We start from the raw sequence: 20,773 nt of genomic DNA on the forward strand, positions 1-20,773 counted from the left end.
TATGCCATTGCATGTTTTCTTAGGCCCACAAAGTGGATGCCTGTGTCCACACACAGACACACGCATGCGCACACACACACACACACACACACACACACACACACACACACAGCCTTTCCCAACCATGTGAGCCCCACAGTCTCCTGGCCAGCCCAGGAGGGGGCCTCACCTGGAATACCTGCCCGTCCACCTCCGAGTAGGCCTTCACAGCATGCTCAGGGAACATGAAGGTGATGAATGCAAAACCCTTGGGTTTCTTGGTCAGGCTGTCGATGGGATAGTGGAGCTCAGACAGGGGACCTGAGGACAGGAGAAGTGTCGGTCTCTGGTGGGCCGTAGCCACTTGGCCCCAGGGAAGAATGTGGTGAGCACCAGCTGTGAGCCAGCCTCACAGGTCACGGGTGTCATTTCCCAGTCCCCTACGTGTGTCTATCCTAACAACAACAATACCTGGGCTGGAGCCCAGCACCACCACCTACTACACGTGTAGCCTGCCTTGAGCAAATCACTAAGCCTCCCCATGCCTCAGTCTTTTCATCTGTAAAACAGCACAACAGTACCTAGTCATGGGCTAAATGCGTTAATGCGTGCATAGTGCACTAAACAGTGCCTGCTAGAGTTAGTGCCAAAGAAATGTCTTCCATGATGATATTAGCATCATGCTCAAATTAAAGCACACCCTTTCTGCATTGGTTTCAACTCTGAACACCAGGGTGTGACCGCGTCCCCTCTCTGGGTCTTTCCTTCCCAAATGGACATTTGCAGTATATCGAGGAATGCTTCTCCCCCTGAGCCCAGCCATCAGGTGTAAGCCAGGACGCCAGCCTGTGTGAAGGATCTGGTGAGCAGATTGGTGAATGGAACACACAGTTCCACTGGGGCAGGCCCCAGGCTTGGGGGTCAGGTCAATTTTCCTGATGGCATGCTCCACTCAGGGCATCCTTACCCTGACAACGGGGCCCACATCAGGTGTTCAACCTACATCTCCGATCCTCCACAACCTACAGCTGGCCTCTGAATAGACATGGGGAGACACTGCAGGGATCTCAAAGGTATCAAGACCTCCCCTCATCCTGAACCCTCCCTTCCTGCCCTTCAACAATGGTAACTCCACAAACAAACACAGCCTGTTGTGACCGAACTGGACTACAGGCCCTCAAGCCCATGGCCTGAGAAATAACAGCAACAACAACACTAACCTTGACACTATCAAATCTATTTGGTGCTCAGCTTGGATAACAAGACTTTACATAATTAAGAGTTCAGATATGGAGGAATGCCGTGTAGGTATATTCGTCAGGTGAAACCTGTACAGTTACTCAATTCCAATACTGAGTGGCAAGACTTTGGACAGCAAGGGAATATCTCAAAAAAGTCATCCGAATCGCTTAAATTCTGGATTTGGAGAAGTTAGAGATTTCAGACAGCAAAGGATGCCAGTGATGCTATTAATACCTTTTACTTCCTGCCCTGCGAATCCCTGCATTCATCAAGTCACTGAATCCTCACAGCAGCTCAGGGGTACTTGGTCACATTTTACAGATGAGAAAACTGAGGCAAGAGATGTGGAGTCGTGTGCACACTGGGACTTGAACCCAGGACGTCAGAGTGAGAGCCCAGCTCCCATAGCCGCCGGGCTATCCATGGCCTGGAGGCCACATCCCTACCGTATTTGGAGAAGAGCTTCTCCAGATCCTCCTCGGTGCTGGTGTAGGGCAGATTCCGTACAAAGAGCCTTCCGGATTCGGCCAGGTCCTCCTCCTCTTCGTTCTCCCCGAGTATCCGGCCTTGCCAGGATTTGGTGGTATTCTTTGGTGCACCCTTGGTGGTGGGGACGTTCTTTTCTCTGAACACCTCGATGTAGCGCCCACCTGCAATGAAGAGGAGTCAGGGCTCCAGGGGGAGGCCAAGAACTTGCCAACAACTGCTTGCTGGTGACTCCAAACTCTTCTCTGCTGCCTTCCAGAAAACACAATCAAGGTGGCAGATGACGGCACCCAACACCTGCCCTGTCACCTGAGGCGGCAGCATAAGCCAACACCAGGCCTGAACCCAAATCTCACTCACCCTGCCAGTTCAGCTTCAGCCCTGGAGGGAGCCTGCCTGAGTTATCCCAGACCACAGTGATGCATTCTCTAAACTCTGGACTGTATTCTCTGGCACTGCTTGCTGTTCTGCCTTGGGAAGGGTCTTAGGTGACAGCCCAGCCCTGGGTACTTACCTGCTGAAGATTTATTTGCACGCACAGCCCCTGTGCCTGATTAGGGTGCTATTATCACCATATCCTGCACAAGCGCTACTAGCTGCTCAATAAATACCCACCTCCTGACTTGCTAACAAGATTCCCAAGGCTCTCCATCTTCTCTAACACAACTCATGTCTTCACTGGGGTTGACGGCTGGATTCAAATCACTTGTCTTGGCCAGGGATTGGTCAAAGAATACATCCCTGGGTATTGTTCAGAAGACCTCCCAACTCCAGGGAATTTGCACGTGCTGTTCCCTCTACTGAACATCCTGTCCGTAGAGCCAGAGCCTACACAACTGCAGGTTTGTGTCCCAATGTCGCCCCTCGGTGAGGCCAAAGCAGACAGGACCCTGTTTAAAGCTAAGCCTCCTCCAATCCCTGTCCTCCCCAGGTCCCGTGCCTGCTGTGTGTTTCCCTGTAGCACGGATCACACATTTAACCACCTGTCTCTCCCTCCTAAGTCAGTTTACTCTCTGTCAACCCCGAAAGGGCAGGGATTTGGGTCTGTTTGCTCCCTGCCGTGTCCCCAGTGCCTAGAACAGTGTCTGCAGAGACACTGCATTCTTGGTGGTGGTGATGGTGCTGGTACAAGAACGTGTAAAGGAAATGAAGGAATGAAGAAACCCTGTAACACAGAGACGGCATGTGGCCAGGGCTTCCTTACCCATGTACTCCCGGTTGCATTTCAGAGCTTGCTTCACTTCCTCTTCATTGCTGAAATCCACAAAGATGTATCCTGACAGAGGACAATGACAGAGGTAAAATCTGCAGGCCTTGCAGACACTTGTGGCGGTCCCCAGAGGAACACCCATACTGTGCTAGGAGCAGAAAATGAGGGAGAAACCTCTACCTTGGTCAAATCTCCAAAATACAAAGGGTCTCCCTCTCTCTCTCTCTCCCACCCACAGCCAAATTTCCCTCTGCAGGGAGCGTACAGACCCCAGCCCGGTATTGTGGATGAAGATGCTGAACGCCAGGAGTCAGAAGCCCAGGAGGCCTTTCTGTCTCCCTCCAAGCCTCACCCCCCTGCCCCCGACTGGCACCTGCTCCAAGCCATTCTCTGGAGAAGGGCCTGTGGCTGCAGCATGAGGACCCATCTAGGCACTGGAAGCACCTTCTCCACACCCACTCTGCTCCTGGGCACCAGAGGCCTTGACTTGCACAAAAAACCAAGCAAATGGGGGAGTCTTTCCTTTAGCATGAGAGGCTCTGCTTCCTGACCTCTTTGGGCCTCAACCCCGTGAGGCAACAAGGTGAGGACCATTCCCCTGCTTTTCTGGAGCATTAAAGAAATACTCCCGGGGCACTCGGCTAATAGCTGGCAATGTCTAATACTTGGTCCAAAGCCCTTGGGTTTTCTGCCTTTAATCACAAGGCTGTTTAGATTCTTTCTGGGACTCCTCCGTGCCCTCCTTTCCTATATCCAGGCACCTCATCCATCCCCATAAACATCTTCCATCCTTTTCCCTCCCCTCTCCGTGGCCACACTCTAGGCCCCATCACCACTGATCCTCCCTTAGAGGATGGCAAACGCCTGGCTCCAGGACCCATTCTTCACCTGCCAGGGACCATCCTAAATCTGATCACTGCCCTCCCCTGCTCTAAGCTCCCAGGGGCCCCTGCATCCAGACTGAAGCCTACAGTCTTTTTGAGATTGGGTCTTGCTATGTTGTCCAGGCTGGATTTGAACTCCTAGGCTCAAGTAATCCTCCCACTTCAGCCTCCTGAGTAGCTGAGACACATAATCTTTAATGAGGCCCCTAAAGCTTAAGGGGCCCAGCCTGCCTCCTCCCTAGCTCTCCTGCAGGGGACATTCTGCTGCTTTTCAACATTTCATGCTTGGATGCCAGCCAGCTCTCTCCAACTCTGGGGCCTCCAATATGGTTTTCTCTTGGGCCTGACAACTCAGATATGCTTCTTCCTGCTCCCTCCCTGGTCTCTGAAGTGCCATAAAACCAAGGGTACCAGCACCATCACCACCACCACCATGAATATTAACAGCAGCTTTCATGGAGTGTGCAACAGGGGCTCAGCACTGCTCTAAATGCTGTACACAGAGCCATTCATGCAACTTGGTGAGACAGGTTTACCTGACTGCGTGCGCACACACACACACACACACACACACACACACACACACAAACAGAGGCTAAGTCCCTTGTCCAAGGTCATAGGGCTCCTACCTGAGATCTGCACTTAGGCAGAGCCCTTTACCCTGACCTCACCCTGCCCTGTAATCAGTCTGCAAGAAGGATGGGTGGCTGAATGGATCAGCCGGGTAAGTGGGACTTTCGTGATAAGAGGAGAGTTGGGGAAGAGATGCAGAAACATGACAGTGAGGAGAATATCCCTTAAGCACACGTTCTTCCCCACATGTCAGCCTAGGTAGATCTCAACTGCTCTGCCCAGGCCAGTGTTTTCTTGCCAAAGACAGAGTACACATCCAGCGGCTTCCAGCCTCCAGCCTCCAGCCTCCAGCCTCCCCGCAGCTACAGGGCCTCAGTGTGGTTCTCTTGAGAAGTAGCAAGTCAGCTGCTGAATCTCCCACAGTGTCCTGGCCAGCAAGAAGTAGGCACGGACAGGTGTCCACCTCCCCGAGCTCAGACACTCTGCCTTCCAGCCACACTGCTCATCTCAGGGCGACCAGAACCCAGGGCTCTGAAGCCAAGGGAGGTGCCTGGTTGCCCAGAGTATAAACCTGCAGGGAGGGTGGCACGGGGCAACACCACACATGCTCAGCAACTCAGAGCCCTGCCCACCAATAGAGCTGCCTGTGGACTTGGCCTAGCAAACCCCAGGACCTGTTGGCATTTGTTTCAGCGTAATAGGTGAGCCCACTGAGATAGGCAAAGGCTAAGATGAGGAAGGGAAGGATGAAAAGCACAGGTGAGAACTCCATCCCTATACACCAGGTCACCAAAGACTGGGGCAAGAGATGCAGCCTTAACCTGCCCAGGCTGACCACATCCACACAACTGAGAACCACAAAGAGGAAGAAAAACGGGTGCCCTTAAAACTTCTTCCTTATTCAAGTACCCCAACCTTCAATCTTCACTGTCTACCCGCTTTCCTGCCTGGAAACATCCCAGATCTTACCTGTTTTATTCCCATGAGCGTTTCTCACAATTCGAATGGCCACTGGTTTCAGGGGTGCCAGGAATTCCATAACATTTTTCTGTAAGAAGAAGTTTTTTCCCCTTACCAACCACATAATAAAAGTACAACCCAACGAAAAGACATGGGGCAAATTTCTAAATCAGAAAGGATTACAAAGTGTTTCATTCTTTAGTTTTTCTCTTTCCTTATACGTATCTCTTCTCCAATTACCTTGGAGAAAATTTGAAAAAGAAAATTGGAGAAGAAACGAGTAATATAAAATAGCAGTATCGCTATCAGCATTAAAATAGCGATGTCACTATCTGCATTTTAAGGTACTGTTTCCCCCCTAGATAATTTTATATACTTGGGATTAAATCTGGCTTTTTTCGCTTCTCATTAAGCTTGAGTATTTGGTTTTTGTGTATTAGTTTTGCAAGTAGTCACCTAGTGGTTTTTGTTTTGTTAATTAAAGCATGTGATTTTCTGAATGGTTGGTACTGAAAGAATTCTGACAAAACTACAAGACAACTCAGTGAGTTTAATAAAACCTACATGCTTGCTACTCTGAAGTCTGATAAGTTGTAATTCAGAAATTTATAAACATAGAGTACCAGAACAGATAAAGACTTCAAGAGAAAAAAGGGCAAAAGACATGATCGGGCACTTTCCAAAAGAGAAGATATATTGGCCAGGTGGGGTGGCTCATGCCTGTAATCCCAGCACTTTGGGAGCCCAAGGCAGGCGATGACCTGAGGTCAGGAGTTTGAGACCAGCCTGGCCAACATGGTGAAACCCTGTCTCTACTAAAAATACAAAAATTAGCTGGGCATGGTGACGGGTGCCTGTAATCTCAGCTACCCGAAAGGCTGAGGCAGGAGAATCACTTGAACCCGGGAGGCGGAGGTTGCAGTGAGCTGAGATTGCACCATTGTACTCCAGCCTGGGAGATAAGAGCGAAACTCTGTCTCAAAACAACAACAACAAGATATACACAATCTACAAATGTGGGAGAGTATGATCCATCTTACAAGTAATTTAAAATATAAATTAACATGAGATGCCAATTTTACCTATCACACTGATAAAACATTAATAATACCCAGGGTTCAGGAAAATGGGCACTTGTAGACTCGCTGCTACAGCGAGCATAAACTAGCAATGCTCCCAGAGGGCAACTGATATTCTGTGCCAAAGCCTTAGAATTGTACACACATTTGCCTACATAGAATATTTATCTGGAGCAAAGATCGGCAAACTATGGCCCATGGGCCAAATATCACCATGGTCTGTTTTTAAATGGCTTGCAAGCTAAAATGGTTTTTACATTTTAAAGGATTATTTACCAAAAAAAGAGAAAACAACGAATATGTGACAGAGATTAAATGGCTTACAAAGCCTAACATTTTTACCATCTGGCCTTTACAGACGAAGTCTGCTCACCCCTAATCCCAAGGAACTGACTTATTATTTATAACAGCAAAAAATTGGATATAACTCCCACGTCCCAATTTAGGGGACTGGGTAAACCTATAGAAGTTTACCCTGAGTAAGGAAGAGCGTGAGCATAAAAAACGCTGCTGTAGCAGAGTATATTCAATATTCAGAGGTCTATGACATATTGTGATGAGGAGGAAAAAGGGGTTTCCAAAGAGTTCCCAGTAAAGGATTGCTTCTTAGACATACAAAGACAAAAACGTCCAAGAAGAGGCTTCAGTGAGCTATGATGGCACCACTGTACTACAGCCTGGGCAACAGAGCGAGACCCTGTCTCACACACACACAAAATAATAATAATAATAAAAACTAAAAACAAAGGAAAACAAAACAAAAACCATCTAAGAAGACACACCCAAAATGTATCAGTGGACGTCACTGGGTAGATACAAGTGTGTTGGCCAGGGCAGCCCTAGTTTGCCTGGGATGAGTTGTCACTGTATTTGGAGTCGTTAGACCTGCGGTAATTACATCCACAGCCTGGCACCCCATTGGGGTAGCACCCCTCTCACTCTCAATTTAGTGTAGATGATAATTTAGTAGTCATACTACTTACAGGCAATTTTTAAATATTTTTTATTTAGCTACATGGTTTTGAGTTTTCTATATTGAACTTCTATTACTTTCATGGAGAGCGAAAATTAAAAGTGTTCTTCTGCTGTTACAGACCAAAGGCAGCAAACTACAGTCCACAGGCCAAATCTGGCCCACTGCCTGTTTTTGTAACTAAAGTTTTATTTATTTGTACCTACTTTCTGAGACTGCTTCCTCGCTATAAGAGCAGGGTGAGTAGTCACAACAGAGACTGTGTTGATCACTAAGTCTTAAATATTAACTGGCTGACTGCCCCCCCAACCTTTTCTTTAACAGAGCGTGTGCCCACCCTGGTGTGGGTAGTAGTGAGTGCAACCAGAACCTCCTTTGTCTTGGTGTAGCCATCCCTGTTTCCTGACCCTGACGATGCCGGAGATGTTATTTCTCAGCCTTTTTGGCCCCCAATTCCTTCCAGCTCATGTCCTCAACTGACTCTAATGCCCCCATGCACCAAAGGCTCCTGGCCTCCCCACCCTCGTCTCCTGCTCCCACAGGCTGCCGACCCTTGTCCTCAGTTAGCACATACCTCTGTGACATTGAATGGGGCTCCCCGCAGCTTCACGGTGTGGCAGGTGGTGGGTTCCTTCTGGTTTGCTGGTTTCTCTGTCTGAGTGATCAGAAAAACAAACAGAAGTGGCCACGCTAACCCTTCGTACAGCTGCAGGAGGTGGCACACTGGGACATTTCAGTACCAGAGAAGGTGCCTGCTGCCAGGGGGAGCTGGGGAATGCCGGGAAGAATCAATGTCTACCGTGCATGGAGTCTGGCCAGAGGTGGGGCTGGGTGATGCCAAGTCTCCATGTGCCCCTGAGATGAGGGCTGGAACCAGAGCCTGGCAAGCTATGGGCACTTGGACAGGGGCCCTGGGACCACAAGGAGGGGCAGGGTGGGAATGAGAAGGAGCTCTGAAGAACAGGGGTGTCAGTACCACTATGTAGGGCTTATCAGTGCCAGACACTGAGCCAAGCACTTTACAGATGCCAGTGATCTACTACATCTTCACAACAATCCCATGGGGATTATGGGTTCAGGATCTTTTTCCCACAATTCCAGAATCCAAACAGCTCTGAAAAACCTAAGTTTCTGGTAACTTTTATGGCAAAAAAACCTGCCCCGACTTGAATGCACTTCCGAGCAAAGCCTGCCCTGAGTGGATGTGAGCCCATTTATAGCTTATGCTGACTCACGCAGCACAAGCAGTCTTGTCTATGCATTGCAGAAATGTGACTGCGCTTGACAGTGGGCTGCTGTCTTTTATCCTGTATTTAGTAAGAAGGTAGGCAGAGAGGAGTGAGCCCTGCTGGGGGTACTGCATTCCAGAGGGTTCTCTTCCTGAAACCTGAAGAGTCCAGAATTCCAGCATATACTTAGGCACAGGGTCAGAAACCGGAGGCAGGGAGCAGTGCTACCATGAGTATCTTCTTGTAGATGAAAATTAAGAGGCTGAAGGAAGTAAAGTATCTCACCCAAGGACCAACAGCTACTAAATGACGGAGCTAGGATTTGAACTCATAATTCTGACTTCCCCACACTCTACTACCTCGCTGAAATATACAATTTTGGGGAAAAAAAGAGGACAGGGTGCATAATTAGAAGAGGCAGAAAAAAAAGGAGGGAGGAAGAAGAAGGGGAAAAGAGGAAAGAAAAGAGGAGGATGAAGCTTGCTTTCATCTCATTTGAAAATACAGGGCTGGGGCCAGGTGCAGTGGCTCTCGCCTGTAATCCCAGCAATTTGGGAGGCTGAAGTGTGTTGATCACTTGAGGCGAAGAGCTCGAGATCAGCCTGGACAATATGGTGAAACTCCATCTCTACTAAAAATACAAAAATTAGCCGGGCGTGGTGATACGCGCCTGTAATCCCAGCTACTCGGGAGGCTGAGGCATGAGAATCACTTGAACCCGGGAGGCAGAGGCTGCAGTGAGCTGAGATCGCACCAACTCCAGCCTGGGTGACAGAGCAAGACTATCTAAAAAAAAAAAAAAAAAAAAAGAAAATACAGGGGTAGGCAGGGAGAGAAGTGATGCTTCACAGAGAAAGGAGGGAACAGGGACCTGGACAACATGTCAAACTGCTCTGTCTCTGATGCAGAGAGGACTCCCAGGTCAGAGACGAGTTGGCCAACCTCCGGGGAAGTGCCCATGTTTATGATCTCGACTTCAGACCCCACAGACCTGGGGCTAAGTCCTGAACCCACCATTTCCCAGCCATGACCCTGGCTGAGGCACCCTCCTTCTCCAGGCCTGTTTCCTCACCTGTAAAATGGAACAAGAGCAATACTGCCCTCAAGACAGTGATGAGATGCAACGGCATGGCAGGCATGGTGCCTAGTGTGTAGCGCAGGCTCAGTTGATCCTCCCTATGATTGCTGATGACTGGTCTGCACCCCTCTGCCTGTGTTGTTACTAAATACAAAGGATAAAGGCTCAGAGCCATCACTCAGCTCACTTCCGCCCCATTGGTGGGATGTGAGTGTGATGACCGGGGCTGCTCCAGTTTGCCCAGGATAGTTATTCACTGTATCTGTAGTCATTAGACCTGCAGTAACTACATCCACAGCCTGGCACCCCACTGGACCAGCATCTCACTTTTAACTTAGTGTGGATAATAATTCAGTTGTCACCCTACTTATATGCAATTTCTGGAAGGCAGGTGACCTCCCCAGGTTAGCAACAGAAAATAAATGCAGAGGCTGGGTGCAGTGGCTCATGCCTATAATCCCAGCACTTTGGGAGGCTGAGATGAGTGGATCACTTGAGGTCAGGAGTTTGAGACCAGCCTGGCTAACATGACAAAACCCCATCTCGACTAAAAATACAAAAAATTAGCTGGGTGTGACTATAATCCCAGCTACTCAGGAGGCTGAGGCAGGAGAATCACTTGAACCCAGGAGGCGGAGGTTACAGTAAGTTGAGATTGCACCACCGCATTCCAGCCTGGGCGACAGAGTGAGACTCTGTCTCAAAAAAAAAATAAAATAAAATAAAAATAAAAACAGAAAAGAAATGCAGAAAGAACACAAGGCGAGCAAGTGGCGGGGCCAAGATCGGGAGCCTTTGGACTGCAGAGCTGCTTCTTTCCCCAACATTCCACTCTCCTAACAGAGGAGCTGTGGGGACTATGGGCAAGCAGGAGAGCGCACCTCCTCCCTTGGCACCTGTGGGATACACACGCACCTCGGCTCTGGCCTCCGGTGGTCTCTTTTTCCCAGCTGGCATCCCTTGCTCTTGGCCTGCACCCTTGCTGTTTCCTTCCTGCAGGACTGGGGTGGTGGGGGAATCCTCTTCCTCAGCCTCACTCCCTTCATCACAGTGCACGGCTTCATCTTCACTTTCCTCTTCCTCCGAGGAAGAGGACGACCCGGACTTCACCATCTTGGATTTCAGGTAATCCATGTCTGACAGCTCCTTCTGCACAGCTGTCTTCGGTTCGAGGCTTGCCTCTTCTGGAAAAACAGGGAAGCTGGGATCAGTGACAGCTATGAGCAAACCAGAGGTCAGAGGCAGCAAATGGTAGATGGTCCTCCTAGTGAGAGGCCTGAGGCACCACGCCCACCATATCCATGGCCCCTGTGCCCAGCACCCCCATGAGTTCTCTGATTAGCAATGACAAAATGGGGTAGGGCTACTGCAGCTTTGATATTCTCTGTGCCACACACTGAGCTCCTGGCTCCCTGCCACCAGCCATGTCTTCCCAGTCCTCTATACGGCAGCCTCCGTGACACTTTACAGAGTAGGTACAGGACAGTCAGTCTCTGCTTAACACCCTCCAGGGGTTTCTGAATGCTCAGGGTGAAACCCAGGCTCTTCATCAGGGCTGGCTGCGTGGGCTTCTTCCACTGTCTCCTCCTGCTCAAGCCATCCTAACCCACATTGAGCCCCTCAAGCCCACGCACTTTCCTTTCCTCTGTGTCTTTGCGATGCTGTTCCCTTGCCTGGAACCCCTTTCCTCTCCCCTCCCCTACCGTGTCCCACTAAGTTCCCTGAGGTCCTCGGATGTGAACTTAGTGCAGAAACGTTACCAGGCATAACTGCACTAAATGCACATCCTCTCACCTTTAGACCCAAATAGACGCCCAGCTCTCCACCAAGCACGTACCCGCCTGTGTTGCAATTGTTCCCTTGCCCACCAGGCCTCCCCCCACACCACAAACCCCTTCTGAGGACAAAGGCTCACTCCCTCACCTCCTCAGGGACGCCTTCCCTGATAACTCTCCTGTCCCCCTTTCCTGCTTTCTCTCTGTAGCATTCATCATCCTATGATATACCCAGCAGTGGACTTATTTGCTTATTGTTTCTCTCTACAACCATAATCGCAGCTCCATAGGGGAATAGACCCTTCTGTCTTTTGCTTATCAACATGGTCCCAATGCCTGAAGTATGCCTGGCAGATAGTAGGTGCTCAAGAAATATTTGTTGACTGACTGACTGACTGACTGACTGACTGAATACACAACTAGGATCAGTGAAGACAGATGCACCTGCAGAGGGATCATCACCCCCCCCCCAGTGGAGAGCTCAAGGGCTCACCTGACTCCTAGAGTCTGCACAGAGGGGCCCCCAGTGCTGGTTAGCCCAATGGCAAGCACAGGTCCGTGCGCATGGAGCACACAGTCCCCATGCCCTCACCTTCCAGGTCCTTCTCGGCTCCCTCCTCCTCACTCTCCTGCCCAGAATCGGAGTCGAAGTTCAGGTAGTCACTGGCAGGCTTGCTCTTCCCTTTTGACGACTCAGCATCCGGGCCATCGTTCGCCCAAGTGGCTGCCTGCGCCCGCCTCTGATGAACTGACAGAAACTCCTGGAACTCTGTATCCTCCTTCAGCTGGTGGCACCAGAACCCGGGCAGCAGGGACACGGGAAAAAGGGAGAGGAAGAGGCAGAGAAGGCTCAGGTGGGGCTTATCTTTCTAACTCTTAAGAGGGTGAGAAGATCCCTTAAGCTCATTTCCCCCATTCTCTAGAGGACCCTGAGGTTCAGCTGGGTCAGTTCTGAGGAAGGCAGAGTTGACTCCTCACTAGACAAAACTAAGAGGACACGAAGACAAGGCCAGGGGAGATCAGAGGCACAGCTCTGCTTGCCAGGGCCAGCCTCCATCCTCTCCAGCCTCTTCCCTCTCCCAGCCTCCTCCCTCTCCAGCCTCTTCCCTCTCCCAGTGTCCACTCTCTCCAGCCTCTACGGTCTCTTAGCCTCCACCCTCTCCAGCCTCTACCCTCTCCCAGCCTCTACCCTCTCCAGTCTCCACCCTCTTCCACCTGCTGCCCGCCCTCCCTCCTCCTTGGGCAACAGGACAGACTCACCTTCTCCAGCTGACCTGCCACCTTTTTCTTCTTCTCATCCTGAAAACAGAAGGCACAGAGAGTGAGGGTCACACAGATGAAGAGAGCTGGGAAACAGAACTGCACTGACCTGGGAGGGCCCATCTTTGGGAACCAAAAGGGAGTGACTACCCCGCTGGCAGTGGGGACAGAGGCTAGAGTGACCCTTTACATACTTTCTTAATTTCTGGAGTAGCAGAGTCTTTTGGAGGCTGCTTGGGCTGGCTTGGTTTCTGGGCATGTTTGCTCCAGGCTCTGGGTTTGGCCGGGTCCCCGAATGACTTGCAGAACTCCACCTGTGTGGGAAAGAGAGTGATTTTCACACCTGCCATGGCACCCAGGCATTGGGTGCTGCCCTTCTGCAGCTGGGAGCTCGGGCATTTTAGACAACTGCCACTGCCTAGCTGAGTTTGCTGACGTAGATTACACGTCACCCCTTAGCCTGGGCTTTGTTTCCCTTCAAGTCTAGAATATAATACTTTAACAGTCTATCATTATGAGTCTGTAATACTGTAATGGTAATAGCTGCCACTTACTGAGGAATTCCACATGCCAGGTACTGTCTAAAGTGCTCTGCAAGTAGATACACCGAGCCTCTCACATCAGTGACAGCTATGACTTTCTACAATTCAGATCAAGAAATTGGAGCATCAAGAAGTCAATTTCCCTGGGTTACCCACGTAATAAGTGACAGAGTGAAGACTGGAACTCAGGGGGTCTCTGGGCTCTGGAACCTGAGTTCTTAACCATCCACTCTACAGGGTGGCTGGGAGGACGGCATGAGATGACCTGGGCCAAGCACTCAACCAGGCTCTGGGCAGGGTAATGTGGGGCACTGGCTACCACGGTTACCCCACACTGCCCTGGGTTAATTATCATAAAGTAAGCTCATCTGGCTCCAGAGAACAATTCTAGGGTGATAGGGGCACTGGGGTGACCACTGGAGGGACGGAAGAGTACTGGAGACCCAGCCTGAGCTGATGCACTATTCAGGCCCTAAAACCTCCAATACACTCCTCTGAGAGGACTTTGAGAGCGCTGGTTACTGGGGCATCCACCAAGGCAAGCCACTCCCAGCCACAGCTAAGGCTGACGCTGGTCAACCAACCACTGCCCCTGGGGGAAGGAGCTGCCACCTGGTTGCAATCCTTTTTAAGACACAGGGTCTCACTCCATTGCCTAGGCTGGACTGCAGTGGCATGATCATAGCTCACAGCAGCCTCAAACTCTTGGGCTTAAGTGATCCTCTTGTCTCAGCCTTCTGAATACCTAGGACTCCAGGCACATGTCACCATGCCTGGCTAATTTTTTTTTTTTATTTTTGTAAAGACACAGTCTTGCTATGTTGCACAGGCTGGTCTTGAACTCCTGGCTTCAAGTGATCCTCCCACCTCAGCCTCCCAAACTGCTGGTATTATAGGCAGGAGCCACCACACCTGGCCAGTTACAATCCCTTTTGTGCACACTTTCAAAATAGACTTGTTATCTCTATAATAATGACGTGCTCACGGTACAAAATTCAAATAATATACAAAAGTACAATGAAAGTTAAAAAAGATGTACTCCAATTCCTATCACTCATAGAGAGGAATGATTAGTATTTTGGTAGAAATCCTATCCTATGGCCTTCTATGCATTTATTATATATGTATGGATAGAGGAATACGATTGTGTCTATATAGGATCACGAGACATACATGTATTTGTCCATCATCTGTTTTTTCCTTCTCAACAAAGTGTTACAGATGTTTTTACGAAGTCACTAAATACACGAGTGACCTGAGTGGAGTCCCCTCCTCCAGGAAGCTTTCCTGACTCCTCCCTGGTCAGGCTATAGATCTTTGTTCTCCCACAGTCCCTGGGGCTCACCCTATCATAGCACTGATGTCACTGAGCCAAAGCAGCCTGCTGACCTGTCAGCCTCCTGCCTGCCCAGAGACAGCAGGCTCTATGAGGACAGGGGCTGAGGCTTCACCTTTTTCTCTAAACTCCCAGCATCATTGAGTGCTTGCTAAATGCATGAGTGAATGGATGAGGTAGAGCTGTGGTTCTCAAGGTGTGGGCCTCAGACCAGCAGCATGGGCGTCACCTGAGGGCTTGTTGGATGTGTGAATTCTTGGGTCCTGACTCCATGCACTGAATCAGATGCTCTGGGGACGGGCCCAGGAAGCTGTTATAATAAGCTCTCAGGTGATTCGTATGCACATGAAAGTGTGTGAATCGGTGAGGAAGAAAACCAAAGACATCACAAAGTGAAGAGGGACGGTCTTTGAACTCAAGTGTTGAGTGAAAGATCAAACAACGTCACACTTGACAGGCAGCTAAAGGTGAGACTCCTGCCCACTCACTGTGATCCGGGATGTGTCGATGAAGCTCTTGTTGAAATGCTTCAGTGCCTTCTGGGCCTCTTCCTCGGACTTGAAGCCAATAAAACCAAACTTGCGGAACTTGCCATCTTTGGTGAACTTCAGGCTGCAGTCTGTCAGCGTGCCGAAGGCGGCAAACAGCTGCCTGAAACGCTCCTCTTTCATCTAGGACAGAGGGAGAGGAATGAGAGACGAACTGGAAAGTCCCCAGAGCAAGGGGACAAATGGGCTGGAAACCTGAGGCCACGAGATTCTCCAAGGGTGGCCTTAGATGAAGAGGGGCAGTGTGTACTTTTCTAGTTACAACAGGTTCCAGCTCTGACTCTAGCACGAGTTGTGTGGCCTTGAGAAAGTCCCTTAACCACTCACTGATGTGGAAATCATGACTCATAATGGCTGCAAATGACATCTTCCTACCCTATGGGGCTGCTATGAGGATAAGACCAATTACAGAAGCAGTATTATGTCTGCTACATAGTAGATACCTAATAAATACTTGTTGGAATAAATCAATGAATGAACAGGCATGGTAAGCTATATATATCTTTGTTAATGAAGCCCCTCCAAAAGATGCCCACATCCTAATCCCTGGAACCTGTGGATATGTTACCTTACATGGCAAAAAGGACTTGGCAGTTGTGACTGATGTGGAGATGGGGAGATGATATGGATTACGCAGCCAGGCCCAATGTCACCTCAAGGGTCCTTATGAGAGGGAGGCAGGAAGATCAGAGAAGATGGAAACAGAGAGATTGGAAGATGCTATGCTGTTGGCTCCAAATATGGAGTATATAGCTATGAACTAAGGAAGACAGGTGCTTCTAGAAGCCGAAAAAAGGCTAAGGGACAGACAGATACTCCTATAGAGCTTCCAGATGGACTGCAGCCCTGCCAAAGCCTTGATTTTAGGATTTCTGTAAGATAACAAATTCGGATTGTTAAAAACTGTAAGATAACAAATTTAGATTGTTTAAGCCACTAAGTTTGTGCTAATTTGCCATAGCTGCACTAAAAAACTAACACACTAATATTATTATAATTTGGTCAAGAAGCCCCATACTATGGAAAACAGACTCCTGGCTTCTCACCATCTTCACTGCAGCCAGGCTACCCTCATAACTCAGTTTTCTAAGCAGATACTGGGATACTTGTGTGTGTGGTAGTGGAGTTGAGGGGACATTCGGGGCCCCATAAACAGCCAAAATAAGTTTGAAAATGCAAGAAGCTAGAGGCCTTGGCGGTCCAGCCAGAAGATGACATTTTCTGAGGTCATCTTCCTACTAACTGATCTAATCAAAATCTCAATCACACTGGGAGTTAGGAATTTTTATCCACATTTTATAGAGGAGAAAATGAAACTCATAAGGGATAAATGATCTGCCCCAGGCCTACAGAATCAAGGTTTGTGACGCAATTCAGAAATATAAGACAGTGAATTCAAGTCCGCGGTGCCTGGGAGAGACCTGGCTCAAGTCTGAATCCATCATTCCTTTGCCAAAAACCTTTCGGTGACTTTCTGGCACCAAAGTCTCAAGGACGAGCACCTAAAGGAAAACATGCAATTCTTCAAGATCTGCCCCTGACCAACCTCTTCAGCACCACGCTTTGACAAATTCCTCACAGCCTTCTCACTTCTGAGCTTTTACTTTGGTTGTCCCCTCTGGGTGACATTTCCCAAGACAGGCCCTGGGTAACTCCTCATTCTCAGTTCAATCATCTCCTATTCCAGGAGGCCTTTCTTAGATGCCTTAGATGGACGAGACAACCAGCCCTCACTGTGCTCCCACAGCACCCGGTTCATAGGTCAATGATGCACCTTGCGTCATAATGATCTGATGCCTCTCTTCTGCTAGCCTGCAAGTCCCATTAAAAATAAGGACCCAGGCTTATCCACCTTTATCTACAGTGTCGGCAATATCACAAGTACTCACTACTAATTATTTCCTCAATTCAATCCCTAAACTAAAGATTGCTCAATTCAATCCCTGCTCTATAAATTACACCAGCGTGTGACCTCAGGCAAATCCCTGTACCTCGCTGTATCTTGGTTTCTTTACCTTTAAAATGGGCGTAAAAATAAAACTTACCTCACAGGGATATAGTGAGGATTAAATGTTACTTTACCTAAAGCACCTGGAACAGTGCCTGGCACACAGTAAACTCTCCAAGTGTCAGCTGCAACTGCCCTTGTTTTTATTATTCTTTCATTCATGAGATAAGACAGAAAATGATAAGAGAGTCAACTACACCGTGAAGTGCAACAAAGCTGAATTTGGGAAGAAAAGGAAGTGCAGCCATGCTAAAAATCCTCAGCGCACAAAGCAAGGCATCAAGAGACACTGTCTAACCTGATGGATGGATCAGTAATAGATATTTTTAAGTATACTACTCAGAGATTATGACAGGAGAATTAAAAACAAGAATATTACAGACACTGGAGAGGAGGAACAGATGATCTAAATTCCTTATTTTTCACAGTCGAGGCCTAGCAGATAGTCACTGGGGCAGGCAGGTCAAAAGGAGGAAAGTACACTCCTTGAATATACAGAGATACATGTGAGGAGTCCCAAAAACAAATCAATGAAGATGGTTACTCCTGGACAGAGAGGGAAGGTAGGACAGAGCAAAGACTTTGCTACTCATGTTATACACTACTATACTGTTTGAATTTTGAAAGCTGTGTGTTACAAAGTTCCTTTGTCCCACCTGACAAAGGAAAAAAAAAAAAAAGCAAAGGAAAAAACTCACAGCATTAAAACAGATATGGGGGCCAGGCGCAGTGGCTCACGCCTGTAATCCCAGCACTTTGGGGGCCCGAGGCGGTGGATCACCTGAGATCAGGAGTTCGAGACCAGCTTGGCCAACATGGCGAAACCCCATGTCTCTACTAAAAATACAAAAATTAGTCACGCGTGGTGGCGCGTGCCTGTAGTCCCAGCTACTTGGGAGGCTGAGGCAGGAGAATCGCTAGAACCCGGGAGGCAAAGGTTGCAGTGAGCCGAGACTGCCGAGATTGCACCACCGCACTCCAGCCTGGGCGACAGAGCCAGACTCCGTTTAAAAAAAAAAAAAACAAAAAACCAAAACCAAAAAAAGCCATGCAAGAGAGAGAGAGAAAAAAAAAAAAAGAGATAAGACAAACAATGATAAGAGAATCAACTACACTTGAAGCACAACAAAGCTGAATTTGGGAGGGAAAGGAAGTGCAGCTACGCTAAAAATCCTCATCCCACAAAGCGAGGCATCAAGAGACACTGTCTAACCTGACGGATGGATCAGTAATCTATTTTTTTAAAAAAAACAAAAACAAAAAACAAAACAGAACAAAAAATAGCGAGAGAGAAAAAGGATGATCCATTCGAGCCCACCACATCTAATCATCTAATATTACGTACATTCACCTATTTTGCCTACCATGTGTCGGGTTCTGTGCTGGGCTCCAGGAAAACAAAAAAGTATGGCTGGGTCACCACGCCCCACTTACTGGATAAATGCTGTAAAGCCCTTTACCCACTCCGTATTCCTACTTGCCCTAAGGATGGGAGTAGGAATTGGAACGCAGGTCCGCAGATTAATATTGCCCATGTCTTCCCCAACAGTTTCCAGACTGGGAGAGGAATATAAATACAGTGTCGGACCATGTCCCGGGTCAACAACTAAAAAACAGTGATCGAATGAAAGAGGTTGTGGGAGCAGGGTATTCGCCACAAGGTGGGAGTTGTCACCTCCCCGGGAAGAGTTGGGTTAGGAGTCAGGTACCAAACAACCGGCCGTGAAACCGTAAGCAGTCACTATTCCTCTTTCCTTGGGATCAAATGGGGATAAGCCCAGGATCCCGCCCCCTTTGAGTTCAGAATTGGCCCGCAGTCCTGCCCCAGAGCAAAAATTCTTCGATCACCTCCAGGCATCTCTTCCCTACCTCACAGCTCCCGGATGGTCTCATTTCAGATTCCCAAGTCCTGCCTCTGCACTCACCCCATTCGGGAGATTCTTCACGATCAGTCGCGACATGGCGCAGGGTCCCCGCTGTTTTGATTCCAACACGACTGGACACCGTCTTCCACCAACAAGTTTCACGCTACCTCCCTGGGCGCCGCCATCTTTGCCGAGCCGGAACACAGTCATGTGGCTGAGACCTTGGCCTGACCTGTCCGGAAGTAGGCGTGGCTAAGCCAAAGCTACTCAGGGAAATCACACCCCACAAGGGGTGGGCCTGGGCGCTTGCATTTTGCGCAGGCGCAGGGTCTTGGGAGGATTCTGGAGACGCCAATGCAGCGGCGAAGACGGCAGGGGGCGCTGGTCCCTAACGTGCGCCAGGTCAGCTCGGTGTTAAGGGTCGCGCCAACCGGGCAATCGCGTTCTCGCCTTTTTCCTATTTTATTTTTATTATTGAGCCCTAGGACTGCCCTGAGAACGGGGGCAAGATTAGGGACCCTTGCCTCCCTCGTAGAAATGGAGAAAGTGAAGTTTAGAGAGATTGCCAGCCAACATAAATCAAGTATTGAGCCTTTTGTGTAAATACTTGGAATGAACATGTTGGAAATAAACGCTCTCATTTTGCAGGCAGATAAACTGGGAATCGTGCGTGTAAAGCAGCTTGCTCAAAGTCTTATAACTATGAATTGGAAAGTCAGATTCGAGCTAGGGGCTGCCTAGGGCCCTACAATGAGTCTCTAAGCCTTCAACCCCAGCCCCACAAGCATTTTGCCTCCCTTCCTAATGTTTGGAACTCTCAGCTGGCCAATCTTCTAGCTGAGAGATCTTGGCCAAAATGGCCTCTGAGCCTTTGTGTCTACTTCTGTAAAATGGGAATAATTATTATGCTAGGGGTTAAGGAGGTGAGAACGTAAAAGGGATGTTATTTTCCTATTGTTTTTCTGAGCATTCTCGGTACCCACTCTTGGATGGAGACATCCTATGAAAACCCGTTTTCACTCTTGAATGACAGTATTTCTTTTTTGTTTCCTCACAGTGCCTCAGCTGCACTGGACGTTGCTGCCAAGCTTTTGCAATTTCCTTCACCTAAAAGACATTCCCTTGCCGCTTCTTATTGTTAACAGCTTTATCACAAACCGTGTAATTCACCCACTTAAAGTGCACAATTCAATGGTGCTGAGTATATTTACAGAGGTGTGCAGCTATCACCACAATCAATGCTAGGACATTTTCATTACCCCCAAAGAAACACCGCACCCTTTAGCTATAACCTGCCAATTCCTCCCTCTCCCTTCCCCCTGATAACCACTAATCTACTTTGTGTCTCTATGGATTTGTCTATTACGGACATTTCATGTAAATGGAATAACACAATATGTAGTCTTTTGTGACTGACTTCTTTCACTTAGCATAATGTTTTCAAGGTTCTTTCATGTTGCAGCATGAATCAGCACTTTACTTATTTATCTGTTTATTTTATTTGAGACAGGGTCTGACTCTGTCACCCTGACTGGAGTGCAGTGGCACAATCTCAGCTCACTGCAACCTCCGCTTCCCAGGCTCAAGCCATCCTCCCACCTCAGCCTCCTGAGCAGCTGGGGCTACAGGCACATGCCACCATGCCTGGCTAATTTTTTTTTTTTGTAATTTTTTGGTAGAGGCGAGGTTCCAACATGTTGCCCAGGCTGGTCTTGAACTCCTGGGCTCAAGCAATCCACCTGCCTT

At 48.8% G+C, this 20,773-nt stretch overlaps 1 protein-coding gene across 5 annotated transcripts in view; it reads right to left on the reverse strand.

The window, feature by feature from the left end:
- RBM19 (RNA binding motif protein 19) overlaps positions 1–19,286 on the reverse strand; it is a 142,585-nt gene extending 123,299 nt beyond the window's left edge. For 2 of the 5 annotated variants that reach the window (XM_063647120.1, XM_063647121.1), the window contains exons 1-11: positions 19,088–19,286; positions 15,095–15,277; positions 12,923–13,042; positions 12,729–12,767; positions 12,061–12,253; positions 10,609–10,877; positions 7,961–8,041; positions 5,344–5,422; positions 2,912–2,983; positions 1,668–1,871; positions 170–300 (exon numbers count right to left, since the gene is read on the reverse strand). In XM_063647120.1, coding sequence (XP_063503190.1) covers positions 170–300; positions 1,668–1,871; positions 2,912–2,983; positions 5,344–5,422; positions 7,961–8,041; positions 10,609–10,877; positions 12,061–12,253; positions 12,729–12,767; positions 12,923–13,042; positions 15,095–15,277; positions 19,088–19,237 — 1,521 coding nt within the window. In that variant the 5' untranslated portion in view covers positions 19,238–19,286. The remainder of the gene's footprint in view (positions 1–169; positions 301–1,667; positions 1,872–2,911; positions 2,984–5,343; positions 5,423–7,960; positions 8,042–10,608; positions 10,878–12,060; positions 12,254–12,728; positions 12,768–12,922; positions 13,043–15,094; positions 15,278–19,087) is intronic. The other 3 variants (XM_054443798.2, XM_054443796.2, XM_054443794.2) reach the window with 2 other exon arrangements.
- Between the last annotated feature and the right edge of the window lie 1,487 nt (positions 19,287–20,773).

This window comes from Pongo pygmaeus, chromosome 10 (assembly GCF_028885625.2).
Source record: "Pongo pygmaeus isolate AG05252 chromosome 10, NHGRI_mPonPyg2-v2.0_pri, whole genome shotgun sequence".
NCBI classification, from domain to species: Eukaryota; Metazoa; Chordata; class Mammalia; order Primates; family Hominidae; genus Pongo; species Pongo pygmaeus.